At 29.7% G+C, this 17,540-nt stretch overlaps 1 protein-coding gene across 6 annotated transcripts in view; it reads left to right on the top strand.

Moving 5' to 3' along the window:
- The window catches only part of LOC139525570 (WD repeat-containing protein 7-like), a 48,611-nt gene that overhangs the window by 3,494 nt on the left and 27,577 nt on the right, over nt 1-17,540 (top strand). For 3 of the 6 annotated variants that reach the window (XM_071321025.1, XM_071321023.1, XM_071321024.1), the window contains exons 3-9: nt 370-476; nt 2,250-2,328; nt 3,191-3,359; nt 8,593-8,663; nt 9,710-9,826; nt 13,011-13,156; nt 13,916-13,942. In XM_071321025.1, coding sequence (XP_071177126.1) covers nt 370-476; nt 2,250-2,328; nt 3,191-3,359; nt 8,593-8,663; nt 9,710-9,826; nt 13,011-13,156; nt 13,916-13,942 — 716 coding nt within the window. The remainder of the gene's footprint in view (nt 1-369; nt 477-2,249; nt 2,329-3,190; nt 3,360-8,592; nt 8,664-9,709; nt 9,827-13,010; nt 13,157-13,915; nt 13,943-17,540) is intronic. The other 3 variants (XR_011664929.1, XM_071321027.1, XM_071321026.1) reach the window with 1 other exon arrangement.

Here is a 17,540-nt window from a genome sequence, read left to right as displayed (position 1 = left end):
CTGGCCTTTGTTAGTCTTGTATTATTTTTATTTTAGTTTCTTGTGTATAATTTGGAGTTTAGTATGGCGTTCATTTTCACTGAACTAGTATAGATATTTGTTTAGGGGCTAGCTGAAGGACGCCTTTGGGTGAAGGAATTTCTTGCTGCATTGAAGACCTATTGGTGACCTTTTGCTGTTGTTTGTTCTATTGTAGGGTTGTTGTCTCTTTGACACATTCCCCATTTCCATTCCCAATTTTGATTAATATAAAAAGAGCAAAATATCCTGTTCCTTCAATGATAAAAAGAATGAATATCAAATACCTCTAAATTCCTCAATAAAAATCCCGCCAGAATTTATGCAAGTATGTTGTTGATTTATTTTTAGATATTTCCAAGAAGTTTACTATTTGGACATACTACTGCCATCACTTGTTTAGCCTTGGGCAGTAGCAAATCAGAAACTCCATATGTTGTCAGTGCTTCAGAGAATGGGTAAGTTTATATTTATCATGTTTATGTTGTTCTACTACTGGGGATTCATTTATCTTCGTGGGTACAAATTTTCGTGGATTGAGGAAAACAAGCACTTTTGTGGATATTTAATTTCATGGTTTTGCTAATGTCTGCTTTCAAGTCTACAGAAAATTTGTAATTCATTTACAGTGACTTGACTGTTAGTGTTGCTATCCACCAATTGCAACTCATTCAAAATTTTGACCAAATTGCAATTTGTTTTATAAAATCAAATTGTTCAACTGGTCAGAATATTGAACAAATTGTTCAGTCAAAATGTGAAAGTGCAAGGTGTTAAATAAAATATACTTACAATCCTATAAGACTTTAACTCCACTTTAATGATGTTATTACTAAATTTGTCTATCAATCTGTATAGTTATATTATAGCCATTACCATACTAAAGGAAAAATGTTTTATTTTGAATTGCTATAAAAATGTCTAAACTAAGCTATTATATAGTTTTTCTTTCGAAAAGGATTTTATATTTATAAGAATCATATATCATTTAAAATAATACATCATATATTCAGTAAAATACGTGTGAAATAACAATATGCTATTGATAAGTTTCCTTGGGGAGATAACCTAAAATACTATTCTTTTGAATAAAGATTTTTTGAAACCAAAAAAGATTATCTCCCCTTCCTACAAACATATTGCAATTTCACAAATATTTTACTGAATATGAAATGTTTTTATTCACATAATGTGTGATTCTTATGAATATAGAATACTTTTCGAAAGAAAAACTATATAAAAGCTTAGTTTGGATATTTTTATAGCAATTAAAAGTAAAACAGTTCACCTTTAGTATGGTAATGGCTATAATATAACTATACAGATTGATAGACTCATTTAGTAATACCATCAATAAAGTGGAGTTAAAGTCTTATAGGATTGTAAGTATGTTTTATTTTATCACCTTCCACTTTCACGACTTGACTGTGGTTTTCTACAGCAGTTGGTTCAAATTTCTGACCAGTTGAACAATTTGGTTTGATAAAACAAATTGCAATTTGGTCAAAATTTTGAAAGAATTGCAATTGGTGGATAGCAACACTTACAGTCAAGTCACTGTAACATTTAAATTCATGGTTCACCTGTACCCACGAAATCCACGAAAATTGGTATCCAACGAATAATAATGAATCCACAGTATTACTTACAGTACATTCATATTATATTGTATTATATTGTATTATATTGTATTATATTGCTATAAATGTTAGATGGAGAAGACTTCATAAGTCTGTTTGACTTGTGTCTTATCCAATTTGTACTTGAACAAATAAGATATGTTTAAACTAAACTTACAGTACATATGTTTTCCATGACTGAAGCATTTTATATCATATATTGGGTAAAGAAGTAAGGGATTTTTATTCAATTAAAAAAACTATTTAAGGTTCATGTTTCTAAAATTCAAGATTATGAAGAAACATGAAGTTTGCTGTTTGATGCTACAACAAAGGATGTAATTTTAACCTTATTTTTGTAAAAGGGAACTGGGTGTATATATCATGACAATAGCAGATTTTCTGTAGGAGGAATATTATAAAGATGTGGTTTGAGAACATGTAGTACAATTATCCTCTAGAGAAGGCGTATATACATTTAGGATGCAGTTCTTGAAAATAAAAGGAATAAACACCATTGTAAATTTTGTATTTTTTTGTTAAACAAAGTTAGATTTAGAACCCATTTTGAAATGAAAACCTGTTGTAAATCAGTGTAATGTATAATTTCAGAGAGATGTGTCTTTGGGATATAAGTGATGGTAGATGTGTAGAATGTAGCAAGTTAACGGTCACACATACAAACATGCAGGTAACTAAGCTAATAGCAAAGTATTGACAGAACTACTGGCCTGGAAATACAAGTTTCTTCATAATATAGTATGGACAGTACTACAAGTTCCTTCATAATATTATTAGTTCCAAAAGGAAAAAAAGTATTCTCTAACATTATTTCTATTGAAATATATATAACAGTATATGTTCCCAACAGAATAAAGGGTATATTTGTTCCAACAGAAACAGATACTATGACACTAGTTATAACAAAGTTTCTTGTGGAACTTCTGTTAGGTGGAACAAATATAAATGGACCAATATTGTCAACGTCAATTACAAAAAGAATTACAATCAATAAAAGGAGATCTTTGAGATAGCAACCCAAAACCACAATAAAATGAAAATCATGTACTGGTTAACAGAAGGACTTATAAATACACAAGCCTGAAATGGGGATATAAAATAACTATGTGGCAATCAAAAACCTATTAGTCAAATAAAATCACCGCTATTAGACAGAAAAAGACAAAAAACAGTCCAAGAAACAATAAATTATTGCGTTTACAACTCTGTCGCATTTTTCGCAATAATAAAAACCTCAAATTAATTTCTGAATTTACAGTATACACTTACGGCACAGGATATGTTGCTCAAGGCAAGTAAGAATCCTGAGTGAAAGGTTGCTTTAAGTGATGATGCAATCAGGAAAATGAGCAATGAATCCTATTTTATTTGATAATGATCAAATGGGAAGCAGAAGTATGAAATTTACATTAATGTTTCCTATCATTCTAGTATTGTGTGCATGATATAGAAACATAAGACATCTATAATTTCTAAAAGAGTTTTTTCAATTTGAATAACTGTTAATACAGATATTGTTTGTTCTATTTCAGTCGTACTATTTTAAGAACTCAAAAGACCTACGTTTAGTATGTAATGGTTATTATCCAGAAATTCTTATTATTGACCCATTGACCTTTGACACCTTGTACACATTGTGTTCCAAAGTATTACCTGATTGGATAAGTGCCTGCTGTGTTCTAAGACCAGTAAAAAGAGAAGGTAATGCGTTATATTGATATTTAAAAGTACTGTAAACCAACTTATTTTTGGGGATACTTTATTTCTTGTTTATCTCTTTCTAGCCCATTTTGTGGCAATTTAATTTCGCGATTCTCAAGTTTACTTGATGTAGATGTAAAAAGATAAATATTAGTTTTACATATTCGCAATGATTTATATTCGCGTTATTTATCTACTCATGAAAGTTGCGAAAATTAAATGGCTTTCAAAAATTAGTTATTTACAATATGCAGATATTTGCTTAAAATAGAGATTTAAAAAAAATGTAACACTGAACTTCCTTCATGCAGTCAAATATGTAAATGACAAATTGTTTAAGTGGTTAAAATTGAAGAATTATCTTTCTTGTGAGCAGTAAATTAAAAACTGTTGGATTCTAGGGTTGTAAATTTAAAGAAAAGTTTTGAAATACGCAAATAAACAGATAGAAATAAGTCATTGTTATGGTTTTAAAAGATTTCTCTAGTAGCCTCCTATCGCCATGATCTTGGTTGCAAAGGTTCTAATTTTCATGTTGACTTCAGGTACTTTTACTGTTGATTAAATGATTGTTTAAAATGATTTTCATTAAAAAAAAGTCAATTTTGTAAGAAATTTGGTGACCACTGGAAAGAGTAAGATTATCTAGGGAAAAAATTTGGGCATTTCTGAAAGCAACCATTTTAGAAAGCCTTTCTAAAATAACCATTTTAGAAAGTCTTTCTAAAATGGTTGCTTTCCAAATCGCCCAAATTTTTCTGAAAGGTGTCACAGTGACTGCTGAAATGAGGTGACTGTTTAGGCAGGTTTGACTGTATATCACTTTAAAGAGAATTTTGTTTAGTAAATTCAATTGCTTAACTAACAATGTGTCAGATAGAGTTGAAACAGTGTTCAATGAAAGAAAAATATTCGAAACTGATTGAACATTTTTTTTTTTAAATGTATATACATGTATTTTCCCTTCTAGAAACTATTTCTGTGAGATGAAATTTGGCCTATCTATCAGTTTTTATACGACCGCAAAATTTGAAAAAATTTTCGTCGTATATTGCTATCACGTTGGCGTCGTCGTCGTCGTCGTCGTCCGGCGTCCGAATACTTTTAGTTTTCGCACTCTAACTTTAGTAAAAGTGAATGGAAATCTATGAAATTTTAACACAAGGTTTATGACCACAAAAGGAAGGTTGGTATTGATTTTGGGAGTTTTGGTCCTAACATTTTAGGAATTAGGGGCCAAAAAGGGCCCAAATAAGCATTTTCTTGGTTTTCGCACTATAACTTTAGTTTAAGTTAATAGAAATCTATGAAATTTTGACACAAGGTTTATGACCACAAAAGAACGGATGGGATTGATTTTGGGAGTTTAGGTTTCAACAGTTTAGGAATTAGGGGCCAAAAAAGGGCCCAAATAAGCATTATTCTTGGTTTTCGCACAATAACTTTAGTTTAAGTAAATAGAAATCAATGAAATTTAAACACAATGTTAATGACTACAAAAGGAAGGTTGGTATTAATTTTGGGAGTTTAGGTCCCAACAGTTTAGGAATTAGGGGCCAAAAAGGGACCCAAATAAGCATTTTTCTTGGTTTTCGCACCATAACGTTAGTATAAGTAAATAGAAATCTATGAAATTTAAACACAAGGTTTATGACCATAAAAGGAAGGTTGGTATTGATTTTGGGAGTTTTGGTCCCAACAGAATAAGGGGCCCAAAGGGTCCAAAATTAAACTTTGTTTGATTTCATCAAAATTGAATAATTGGGGTTCTTTGATATGCCGAATCTAACTGTCATGACTGTGTATGTAGATTTATTAACTTTTGGTCCCGTTTTCAAATTGGTCTACATTAAGGTCCAAAGGGTCCAAAATTAAACTTAGTTTGATTTTGACAAAAAATGAATCAGTTAGGTTCTTTGATATGCTGAATCTAAAAATGTACTTAGATTCTTGATTATTGGCCCAGTTTTCAAGTTGGTCCAAATCGGGGTCCAAAATTAAACTTTGTTTGATTTCATCAAAAATTGAATAAATGGGGTTCTTTGATATACCAAATCTAACTGTGTATGTAGATTCTTCATTTTTGGTCCTGTTTTCAAATTGGTCTACACTAAAGTCCAAAGGGTCCAAAATTAAACTTAGTCTGATTTCAACAAAAATTGAAATCTTGGGGTTCTTTGATATGCTGAATCCAAAAATGTACTTAGATTTTTTATTATGGGCCCAGTTTTCAAGTTGGTCCAAATCAGGATCTAAAATTATTATATTAAGTATTGTGCAATAGCAAGTCTTTTCAATTGCACAGTATTGCGCAATGGCAAGAAATATCTAATTGCACAATATTGTGAAATAGCAATTTTTTTTAATTAGAGTTATCTTTCTTTGTCCAGAATAGTAAGCAAGAAATATCTAATTGCAAAATATTGTGCAATAGCAAGATTTTTTTTTAATTGGAGTTATCTTTCTTTGTCCAGAATCAACTTTAATCTTTGTTATATACAATATACAATGTATATTCACTTTTTACTACCAACTGATAAATTATAATAAATAACATTCAGTGATAACAAGCAGTTTTTTTTACATCTTAATATTTTATGATGTATTTAAATGAGTAGTTATTGTTGCAAACTCCATTAGAAATTTTAATTGAGATTAGTTTTGGAATAAGGGAAAGGGGGATGTGATTAAAAAAATTGGGTTCAATTTTTCTCATTTAAAATTTCAGAAATAAAAAAGAAAATTTCTTCAAACATTTTTATGCCCCACCTACCATAGTAGAGGGGCATTATGTTTTCTGGTCTGTGCGTCCGTCCGTCCGTCCGTCCGTCTGTCCGTTCGTTCGTCCGTCCATTCGTCCGTCCGTCTGTCCCGCTTCAGGTTAAAGTTTTTGGTCAAGGTAGTTTTTGATGAAGTTTAAGTCCAATCGACTTCAAACTTAGTACACATGTCCCCTATGATATGATCTTTCTAATTTTAATGCCAAATTAGAGTTTTTACCCCAATTTCACGGTCCACTGAACATGGAAAATGATAGTGTGAGTGGGGCATTCCTGTACTGAGGACACATTCTTGTTTTGAGAGGATTAATATTCAACAGCATAGTGAATTGCTCTAAGAGAAAACAAAAATTTTAAGTTCATTAGAACACATTCATTCTGTGTCAGAAACCTATGCTGTGTCAACTATTTAATCACAATCCAAATTTAGAGCTGAATCCAGCTTGAATGTTGTGTCCATACTTGCCCCAACCGTTCAGGGTTCAACCTCTGCGGTCGTATAAAGCTACGCCCTGCGGAGCATCTGGTTTTTGTATGTGTTTTATTCTTCTTTCTGTATTTGTAAATATATTTGAATGAAATTATTTTCAGATGAACGGAGTAAGTACTTGAGTGGCTGAAATAAAAAAAAATTTTTTTTAAATGAATGATTTTTATGTTCATTAACCTATTTTTCTTTTAATTGGAACTTTTAGCCATGGCAAAGGATTTTACAGTGTTTACATGCTTTTGAATTATTTGATGCTGTTACACATTTTTCTGACTACTATGGATTCATTTATTTTTGTGTGGATCAATTTTTCTTTGATTGAGGAAAACTTTTATTTTGATGGATATTTGATTTCATGGTTTGGCCAATCTCTGTATACAAAGCATATTAAAAATTTGTAAACTTCATGGTTCACTCAAATCCACAAGACCCACGAAATTACTATCTGATAATGAATCCACAGTATCAACTAACAATTAAGATAGATTATTGCTTTGCTGAAATGACTTGTGATATAAAAAAATATTACAAATCTAGTCACTGCTAGGAACTGTACTCTGTAAGACCTTTCCTAAATGCAGTAATGAATATGTTATAATATTTCTAATAACCTATAAGAAATCACTGCTATTGTTGAAAAAATAATTGTAGTATCTAAAAAACCTTTATCCATTTTCTGTTGAACTTTCAGCATATAACTGCCTTTTCTTTTTAAATGATCAAATGGAATATTTTTGCCAGCTTGAAAGTCCTGTACAAATAATGATGTATTACATACTATGTAGTTTATCTTATGTGGATTATTCTGTACAAAATTTAACCAAGTTTGTGGATCTGATTTTTATTCTATGAGCATTTGTCATAAATCTAACCATGTTTGGGGATCCGATTGTTATTCCATGAACATTTGTCATAAATTTAACCATGTTTGGGGATCTGATTCTTATTCCATGAACATTTGTCATAAATTTAACTATGTTTGGGGATCTGATTGTTATTCCAGGAACATTTGTCATAAATCTAACCATGTTTGGGGATCTGTTTGTTATTCTATCAACATTTGTCATAGATTTAACCATGTTTGGGGATCAGATTGTTAATCCATGAACATTTGTCATAAATCTAACCATGTTTGGGGATCTGATAGTTATTCTATCAACATTTGTCATAAATTTAACCATGTTTGGGGATCTGATTGTTATTCCATGAACATTTGTCATAAATTTAACCATGTTTGGGGATCTGATTGTTATTCCATGAACATTTTCATAAATTTAACCATGTTTGGGGATCAGATTGTTATTCCATGAACATTTGTCATAAATTTAACCATGTTTGGGGATCTGATTGTGTTATTCCATGAACATTTGTCATAAATTTAACCATGTTTGGGGATCTGTTTGTTATTCTATCAACATTTGTCATAGATTTAACCATGTTTGGGAATCTGATTGTTATTCCATGAACATTTGTCATAAATTTAACCATGTTTGGGGATCTGATTGTTATTCCATGAACATTTGTCATAAATTTAACCATGTTTGGGGATCTGATTGTTATTCCATGAACATTTGTCATAAATTTAACCATGTTTGGGGATCTGATTACTTTGAAAACTTTACAGTGTTACTTGCTATAGCCAAATAGCTGTTTGCTTGTTGTCTCAATCCATTTGCTCTGTATTTATAGCTAGTATAAGGTTTTTTATGCAAATAGTTAATTTATAGCATTTCGTTTACTTTTTAACTGTGAACAATAAAAAAGTATTTGTATATACATGTACAAGTTTTAAAAATTAGGATTTGTAACTAGATAATACATGTATCTTTATAGGATAGACAGACACATTGAATAAGATGTAATATTCACTTACTTAATCTATATGTATTGTTAAAGCATTGTATGATTTGTTCAGTAATATTTTTATCAGACTTTTGTACATGTAGATATTTTGATTCTGTAGAGGATGTTTTGTTGGCAATAACCAACTCTGGTGCGGTGAAGATATGGATGTTGACTGGTTATGAAAATAGGGTAGATATTTATTGTAATGTTTATGTATATAATAACTAGATATAAGAATATGTGGTATGAGTCAACTCTCCATCTAAGTCACAATTTGTAAAAGTAAACCATTATAGGTCAAAGTACAGTCTACAACACAGATCTTTGGCTCACACAGAACAGCAAACTATAAAGGGCACCCCAAAAAATACTACTACCTGGTATTTGAAAAAGAAACATTATGGTAATCAAGCAATGATAAGAAATGAAATTCTTGTTTTATCTGATTAAATCAACTATATGTCATTATTTTTGTTTAGAATTGACACATCTGGAGTTGTTATGAAATTCCATACAAAAATTAAATACCTTAATTTCCATTTTATACCTCAATCAGGGGCAGGTCCAGGTGAGGGCATAATGGGCGTACTCCCTTTTAAAATAAAACAAAACAAAAAATGTGATGTACTAATATTGTATTGAATATGGCAATTTATCATATTAATTAATTAAACACACTCTGTAACTATAAAATATACATGCTCCAAGTCAGTAACTGTTACATTAGTGTATTTCACAATTATTTTATTTTTTTTGCCCCAAAAAAGGTTTGAAAGATTGTTAGCCTTGCTACTCTCTGCGAAACATTGGATTAAACACCCACTCTTTCAAATATTCTAGAAAGGCACCTGTCAATGAGTTTTCTGTCAAGATATTAGATTGACAACTAAAATTTGAATTGCAACCTTGTGATTGTGAAACAGATGCCAGTATGAATTTCATGCAATATATCATTTCTCCACTCTCAACTTGTTTAATGGGGAATTATGGTTTCACACTGAATTAAGGGATAGGAATATATAAATACAACAGATCATACAAATCAACATGAATTGTGAAAATCAAGAGTGTTATGTAAACCTTTTTAGAAATTTGTCTTTTGCTTCTATTTCTCTTGACTTTCTAAGTATCTTTTGTACTGCAAATAGTAATCAATGTACAATGTAAATCAATATACATTTTTGTACAAGGTATATTGACAAAATAAAGCATTGTATAAATTCTATTTTTGATAGGCTCAGCCAGTGTTTGAGGAAGAATCTAAGCAGATAAGATGTCTGAATGCAGAAACTTTAACATGTTGTACTTTTAACCAGAGGACTGTTCTTATAGTCTGTTCCAAGTATTGGCAGGTAAGATCTTCTGAATTCTGATTGGTTAATTTGTTTTAAGGCGAGTTATGATTGGACAAAATTGAAATAACAGTTTGTTCAAGGTAATGTGTTTGCTTGTATTTTTATATTTTATACCTTTTTATCTTTAAATTCTATTCACTGCTTGTTTAATGATATTAGATGTTTGAAATTTTTTTAACTTAGGCAGAAAATAGAGTTAACATGATTGATGAGCATGCTTTAATTTATACACATCAGGATTTTAAATAGAATCTTAATATATTTAAAATACTTCCTTTCATACATGTATTCTATATTCATTTATTTTTGTGGGTACCAATTTTTGTGGATAGAGGAAAACTTGCAACTTCATGAATATTCATTGTTTTGAAAAAGTATGCAAACATTCCTCCAGAAAAGTTGTAATTTGTTAAATATTTAAACAAAAATCCACAATAATTGGTATCCAACAATTAATAATGAATCCACAGATAAGACAACCTGTTTGAATCATTATCAGATTTTTATCTATTACATATCTTCAGTAATTATCTGCTCATTTTTTCATGTAAATTAAGTCAAACATTGCAGTTTTCTACTTATATTATGATATACTCTCAGAAAAATTTATTTTACTTTTAAATATGTTTGCTAAATCATATTTTTATTACTCTTATATTTTATGATTAAAATAGAAATTAAAAATTAAACTTCATATTTGAAAAAAAAAATTAGTTTATTTGTATGTAAGAAGTTATTTCATGTTCAATGCTGCTTATTAAAAAAAATAAACTAATATAAGCATGTATCAGATTGTATGTGTTTTGTAAAATGATTTAAAACACTTATTGTATTATGAAACACTTTTAGGTAGTGTTTGATTTATTAGAAATTTGCATATTTTGATTTAAAGGTGTATGATTTTGATGTGAAATCATGCTATGACAGAATTAAAGATAAACGTTTATTGGTAAGGCCTGCATGTTAGAACATGAAAATGAAACTTCTGTATTGTTTAGTTGAGACTGTAAAATATATTGTATGTTCAAAATATTGAACAATCAATGAAAAAATTAGTATGGATTTCTTTACTTGACATGTAATAACCTCTTGCATTGCTAATCATTTATTAGTCATGCTTTTTGAAAAAGTGATTTTTTGTCCTAAATGTTTTTTTACTGTCTGAAAGCTTTTTCCTGTTACTACTGTTGTTTAGAATGCCAGTAGCTTTAAAAGTATTTGTTGACCATTAATAAAGATTTGAAAACCCATTTCAATCCTGACTGCATTCCAAAAATTTATTAAACCACCATCTTTTATATTTTAAGAAAACAGCCATTCATAATTTGTCAAATTTGATATGTGTCATTCCCACAGACCTGAAGATAGAAAGGTGTACTCATAATAGCCAAATTTATCTCATTTTATTGGACCAATAAGTTCCTTGAACTAATGAAGATATATTTTGATATGTAGGTACCTATAGGACACAAAGTTTGTGTACAATTTTTGTGGATACCATTGAACCACAAATTTTCAACTATCCAAGAAATACAAGTTTTACTCAATTCATTTAAAATGGTATCCTCAAAAATAAATGAATTCACAGTACATGAAAATTAAGATAAACGTCATTTAGTAGAATTATAATTGATGCAGAAGTTTCAAATTAATAATGCCCTGAATATTATAATCACTGTACTCATTATCAATCGTTGTTAGCTTTTTCAGCACAATATTTCAAAGTCAGAACAAAGTAGATTTGCTATTATGGATGTCTGTCACAGGATCACTTTTGTTAAGCTGTTCTGTTTTCCAGTAGATTTTATGTTCATTTCATATTTGATTGTTTGCATATATGATTTGGTAGTAGAAATGTAGCTTTATATGCATAAATTATATATGATGGAAAAGTGTTTTAGAAATAAATGTTATTACAAATATATAATGTTAGTAGAAACACACACACAGAAAACCAGTATATTCCTTATAAAACTCTTTATCAATTAAGTATTTTAAAAATATTGCACCAAACTTCAACAAAAAAAGAGGACAAAACTTAGCATATTGGTAGAAAGAACAATGTAGTATTGTTGTTGTCTTATAACTGATATACTCAATGTACAGGCATTTAGAGTATCATGACAATTTTTGGTGGGAATTGTTCAACCACAAATAAATTTTTAACAAAGTGCAATTATCCCTAGGTTTGTATGCAGACTATGGCAAAACCATGAAATCAAATATCCATGAACAACAATTTTACCTCAATCAATGAAAATTGGTATTGACAAACATAAATTAATCATTGAAAATGAACAATACTTTATGGAAGCAAATCTCTCTGAGAAAAAAACCCAAAAAAAACACACTTAAAACACAATGAGTAATTAGTAAGGAGGATTCAATGTGACATATAGAGTTACACTAATCAATCAAAATTCCTTTAAGGTGGTACCTAACAGTACAGGGAGATAACTCTGTAAAGTCAGCTAAACAATTTAATTATGTTGTGTTGTAAAAGGAATATTAAGCTTCTCAATGATCAAAATTGGTGTTTGTCAAATTGCTATATAACCAGTGTAATTTTTCTGGCAAAACAGTTGGTTAAAAAAAATTTTGTTTCTTTCTATTTTTGTTAAAGTGTCAAATTTAATACTTTGACAAAATTTTATGAAAATCAAACGAGCCAAATTAATTTTAGTAAAAGTGTTGGGTACCACCTTAAATTCATGTTCTGATAATGTGTAGTATATATGATTGGATAAAATGGTGTGTGGGGGAATATGTCAATGAGACAGCAACCCAATGACAAAAATAGCATTGAATCATGTGATGATATCAGGCCTTCAGTTTTCTTTGTTGAAATCCTAAACATTGTCTTCACAGTGCAGGCACTAGAGCTAGCCATATAGTGTAAACATTGTCTTCACAGTGCGGTCACTAGAGCTAGCCATATAGTGTAAACTCTTTGATTGAACATTACTAATTAGTTACTTCTACTTTGTATTGTTGGATAGTTTTTCTCACTTAAAGTTTCATAAATAACTAATGCCTTTGAATAAAAGTATATTCATTGAATATACATTGAATTTAATACTTTATATGAGTCAGTTTTATCAACAACAAAAACTAATATGTACAACAAACCTGACATTTATTTATTAATGATTACATTTCCCGCCATTTTTTACCTTTACAGATATATGATGCAGGAGACTTTACATTGTTGTGTTCCGAGTCTAATCGTTGTGGTGAGCGCTGGTCTGGCGGAGATTTCATTAGCGTAGATAAAGTGTTGGTCTGGAGTAGTGACGGCAAAGGCTACCTGTATAAATTACCTACAAAGTAAGTTCAGAAACATTGATCAAGAAATTTGATCTAAGATTTTTTATTAGTTATCAGTTTGTCAGAGTTACCTCCTCTTCCACAAATTTCACATCATGCATATTCATATTTGAAGCAATCTAGATAAGTTTTCATGTTTGAATTAGCTTATTATTGTAACATTACATATTTTGTATATCTGAAAAACATAAAATTTTGTTATGTAAAGAATATCTGTTTAGCCTGATAAAAATCGTTCACAGATTACATGGTTTAATCATCTTTATAGAATGAGTTCATAATTCAATTGTCTTTATTCTTACTTATTGTATTTTACATTGCAAAGACTGGATTTAGCTGATTTTTTCCAATTTGCATATTTGAAAACTGTTTATGAGTACTTTTCAGGCTTGACAGATATTTTACTGGGGATTAATTATTATTTGTGGGATTCTAATTCTAGAAGATTTCGTGGTTAACAGCAAACTTTGAATTTAAATGACAAATTTAAAATTTCTTCAGGTTTGCATGCACACTTCCGCAAAACCAAGAAATCAAATATCAACCAATATGTTATTTTTTCCATAATCCACGAAAATTTGTTTTCCACGAAAAATAAATTAAAACCACAGTATCATGATTTCAACTTAAGAGCAATGACTGTTATTTAAGTTATTCATTTTGCTCATAAGTTTTTCATTGAACATCAAATATATTCATAGAAATTTGTACTTTAAGTCAAATTTTTCAATATTTATGTAGTATCATATTACATTCTAGTTTACTGAAAGGAAAAGTTTTCACCAGGTAATATGTCAAGTCTGAAAATATACTGTTTGTAGCAAGCTTGTTCATGGCAAATATTTCATAATAATAAAGTTTGGTTTTATTGTTTGTTTTTGCTGTGTAATGAATATTAAAAGTTATTAGTTATGTTATTGTTTGCTCTTAGAATGGTAGTTAACTAATGCAAATTTGGCTAAAACAATACTTTGACCAATAATGGTTTACTTTTACAAATTGTGACTTGGATGAAGAGTTGTCTCATTGGCACTCATACCACATCTTCTTATATCTGAGTTTATCTTTCCAAGATAAATTTCAAATTGATTTGGCCACTTCAAGAAAATACACATGTATGATTTCAGTTTGATGTTGCCAGTAAATTTTGTTTATGACCAGAAATAAATACTTGTATTTGATTGTTTGCTGTGAATGAGATTGTTAACAGAGAAAATCTCTAGTAGAGCATTGTTTTCAGGCTTGATGTTTCAACATGGCTTTTAAATGTCTGTCACATTTATTTCAGTGAACTTTTCTTTTTTACGCCACTCCTATTATAGAAGTAGGGCCTTATTATTTTGGTCTATGTATCTTTATGTTACTCAGTCTCTTTGTTCATCCTGTAACAAGGGTCAAGTTTTATTTTATGGAAGATTAAGGTTTGGTTCATTGTAGCTTAGGATGAACTTTTGATCACATTCACTGGTAACTTAGTTTAAATGTTCATTCGGATGAAAACTTTTTAAAATATTTCCAGATTTTGTTCTTCAGTCCACACAAAATTGTTATGTGTGAGGGGGCATGATGTCTGTTTGAAACTTATTCTTTTTAAGCCCCATTTATCAATGTACTATGGACACATTCTTGTTACTCCCTCTTTTGAGATTTAAATATTATAATAAAGCAATTGTAAATGAAACTGTTAGGATTGATTTTCCCATGTAGTCTATAAATGAAAGTCCCTATATGTGTTTTGATTTACTAAGATTATTTGAGAATTTCTTTGCCAAGCGCCTGAGATCTGCTCCTTTAATGATTTTGAATTCATTAAAAAAAAGAAATATTTTTGATGATGTTGCTTATATAAAAGCTAGGCAACAATTTTGATTAATAACTGCTGTGTATGTGGTGAAATAATTTTGTACACTATATTTAGTTTTGCACTGACATGACTACATAGATGTAATTCACATAGTTAACCTTTGTTTGAACTTTCTTTATTCCTTGTTTTTGGTTCATTCTCATTTTTATTAACTGTAATTTTGATTCCGATTTTGTTTTTCATATATTTTTGTAACATATATATATATGCTTGTGGTAGAATATTCCAGAATTCAGGATTTTTTCATGTCAGAGAGTATTTCAGTATGAAATAACAAGCACATCCCATCTTTTGGTTTTCCTAAAAATTGTGTATAGAAATATCACAGTATACTGATTGTTGTCATAGCTTTTTTGTCTTTGCGACAAAAATTTCAAAATTATTCATGAAGTTTTGCTGATTTTTTTTGTATGTCAAATTTTATATACATTTTTTCAAGCTCTAACGTATTATTTCTTTTCTTATAAATGCATTAGAATCGGAATAACAGTACTATAATTGAAGAGTTGCTACTGTCAATTGTCTATATGACGGTCGCAAATTAACATTTTACTGTGTCCGCGTCGCCAGTAAAACTGCATTTGCGACCGTCAAATTGACAATTGGCGGTGGCAACTCTTCAACTACAGTACTGTTATTCCTTAAGTATGACATTTATTGGGCATCACCATTCAATCACTGCAACATATTGACAAATCACAAAATTCATGATAAAAATTCTGTCCACATTTTTTTACCCTACTTGCCTTATGGTCATTTGAAGAAAAACATAACCTGATATGGAAAACATAGTCAGTTCATTTGCTGCTACTGTTTTCTTCAAAGCTCCTGGCTATTTGGAAATTTATAACTTTGAGCAGGAGATATTTTTGTAAGCCATTTATGTATTGTTATTACAACCTTTTTTCTAGGTCAGTAGAGTGAGTAGCCTTCCCTTTATTCTGAATCTTAGCTTTTGCCTCATTTTTGTCACTTGGAAATCTTACTTCATTGCAATGCATAATATATTGTTTTTCTTGTAAATTGATGAAAATAACACTTCATTAATTTGGTGCATGCAACACGCTTTCTAGAGTAACCTTCATCAGAAACTCTCAAATCCAAAAATTTGAAATACAAGAGTGTATAATTATTATAAAACTAGCATGATCTTGATGAAAGACATTTTCTGTTGAACATATACAATAGGGTAACTTGTCTTATAAGGATTTTGGTTGAGTAAGTGCAGCATGTCTCTACCTTATAATTACAGTAATGTTCATTCATAACACTATCAGCAATGCAGCATTTACCTTGTGGAAGGACTTGATGAGTAAAGTTTCAAAATTACCTTAAAAAGGCCAATACTCAAGCAATGAAATAAGATTTTTTAATATCATTTATTTCATCAATAGATCACATGACTCACAGCTTTATTACTCATCAGACATTTCAATCAGCAAATTACAGCATCTTCAATTCTTCTACATAACTTTGCTAGTTATAACGTGAACTTCCGAGATATTCTGTGTCTATATCTTATTAATGAAGCATACAAAACATCTGGTGTATTCAATCTTTAAAAATGTTTTCCATCAATATACATGTATATATATATACATTGAAAACAACATAAGGTTTACAAAACATATGCAAATCAATAAAAGTTTATTTTACTGCTTGAAATTAACAAATCATAATCCATCAACCATTTGTCATCTTTTGCCCTGTTTATTCATCAACCATGTGTCATCTTTTGCCCTGTTTATTCATAACATAATAATGTTTGTTTTTCAGATTGTTTTACTTTTTGGTTATATAAAGGGATTTTTAAATCAATTTTATTTCATTATCCAAATTGTATATTGCCCATCATGATCTATATGAAAATGATATGGACTTATTATAGGGATTTCTGAAATATACTCAATATATCATATGTTACTCAATATTCAGTTGTTCTGTTACAGTTTTCCCAGATTCTTTTTTAACAGCCACTAGTTGACATCTTCTTGTCTTTTTTTGTTGTTGTTGTTGTTTAGTTGCTGCCTAATTGAAGTATGCCTTGCATCAGCTGTTATTGATATTAATTTTGGACTTCTTAGGTATCCGAATATATATTAATCTTCTAAATGTTTTCTTTAAGCAACACGATTTTGTTAGCCGTAACAATATATATTGCTAGGTCAGCTTTGACACTGCCTCAAACATTTGTATTGTAGGCATTAGGCTTATCTTTGCTTTGTATATGCAAGATATTATTATGAATTTTAATGGTCATTTTAGCATTATATTTTTCACCTCTTTGAGCCAAAATATGACAGTAATTCAGTGAAGTCAATGCTTATAGTTCAACATTAGTATTCAGTAATGCATTTAGTAACACATTATTAAATACATTTGTGATGGCTTATTTTTGTGTGCATAAAATAAAAAGTCTTCATGTGCTAAATTTGAAGTTGTTTTAAAATAACCCATTAAACTTATTCTTATGTGTAGGTGTTATGTTGAATATGAAAACTAATACATGTGTTAATTGTA

Source organism: Mytilus edulis, chromosome 5 (assembly GCF_963676685.1).
Source record: "Mytilus edulis chromosome 5, xbMytEdul2.2, whole genome shotgun sequence".
Classification (NCBI taxonomy): Eukaryota; Metazoa; Mollusca; class Bivalvia; order Mytilida; family Mytilidae; genus Mytilus; species Mytilus edulis.
The sequence above is the reverse complement of the archived record's forward strand: the minus strand, read 5'-3'. Positions and strand labels throughout refer to the sequence as shown.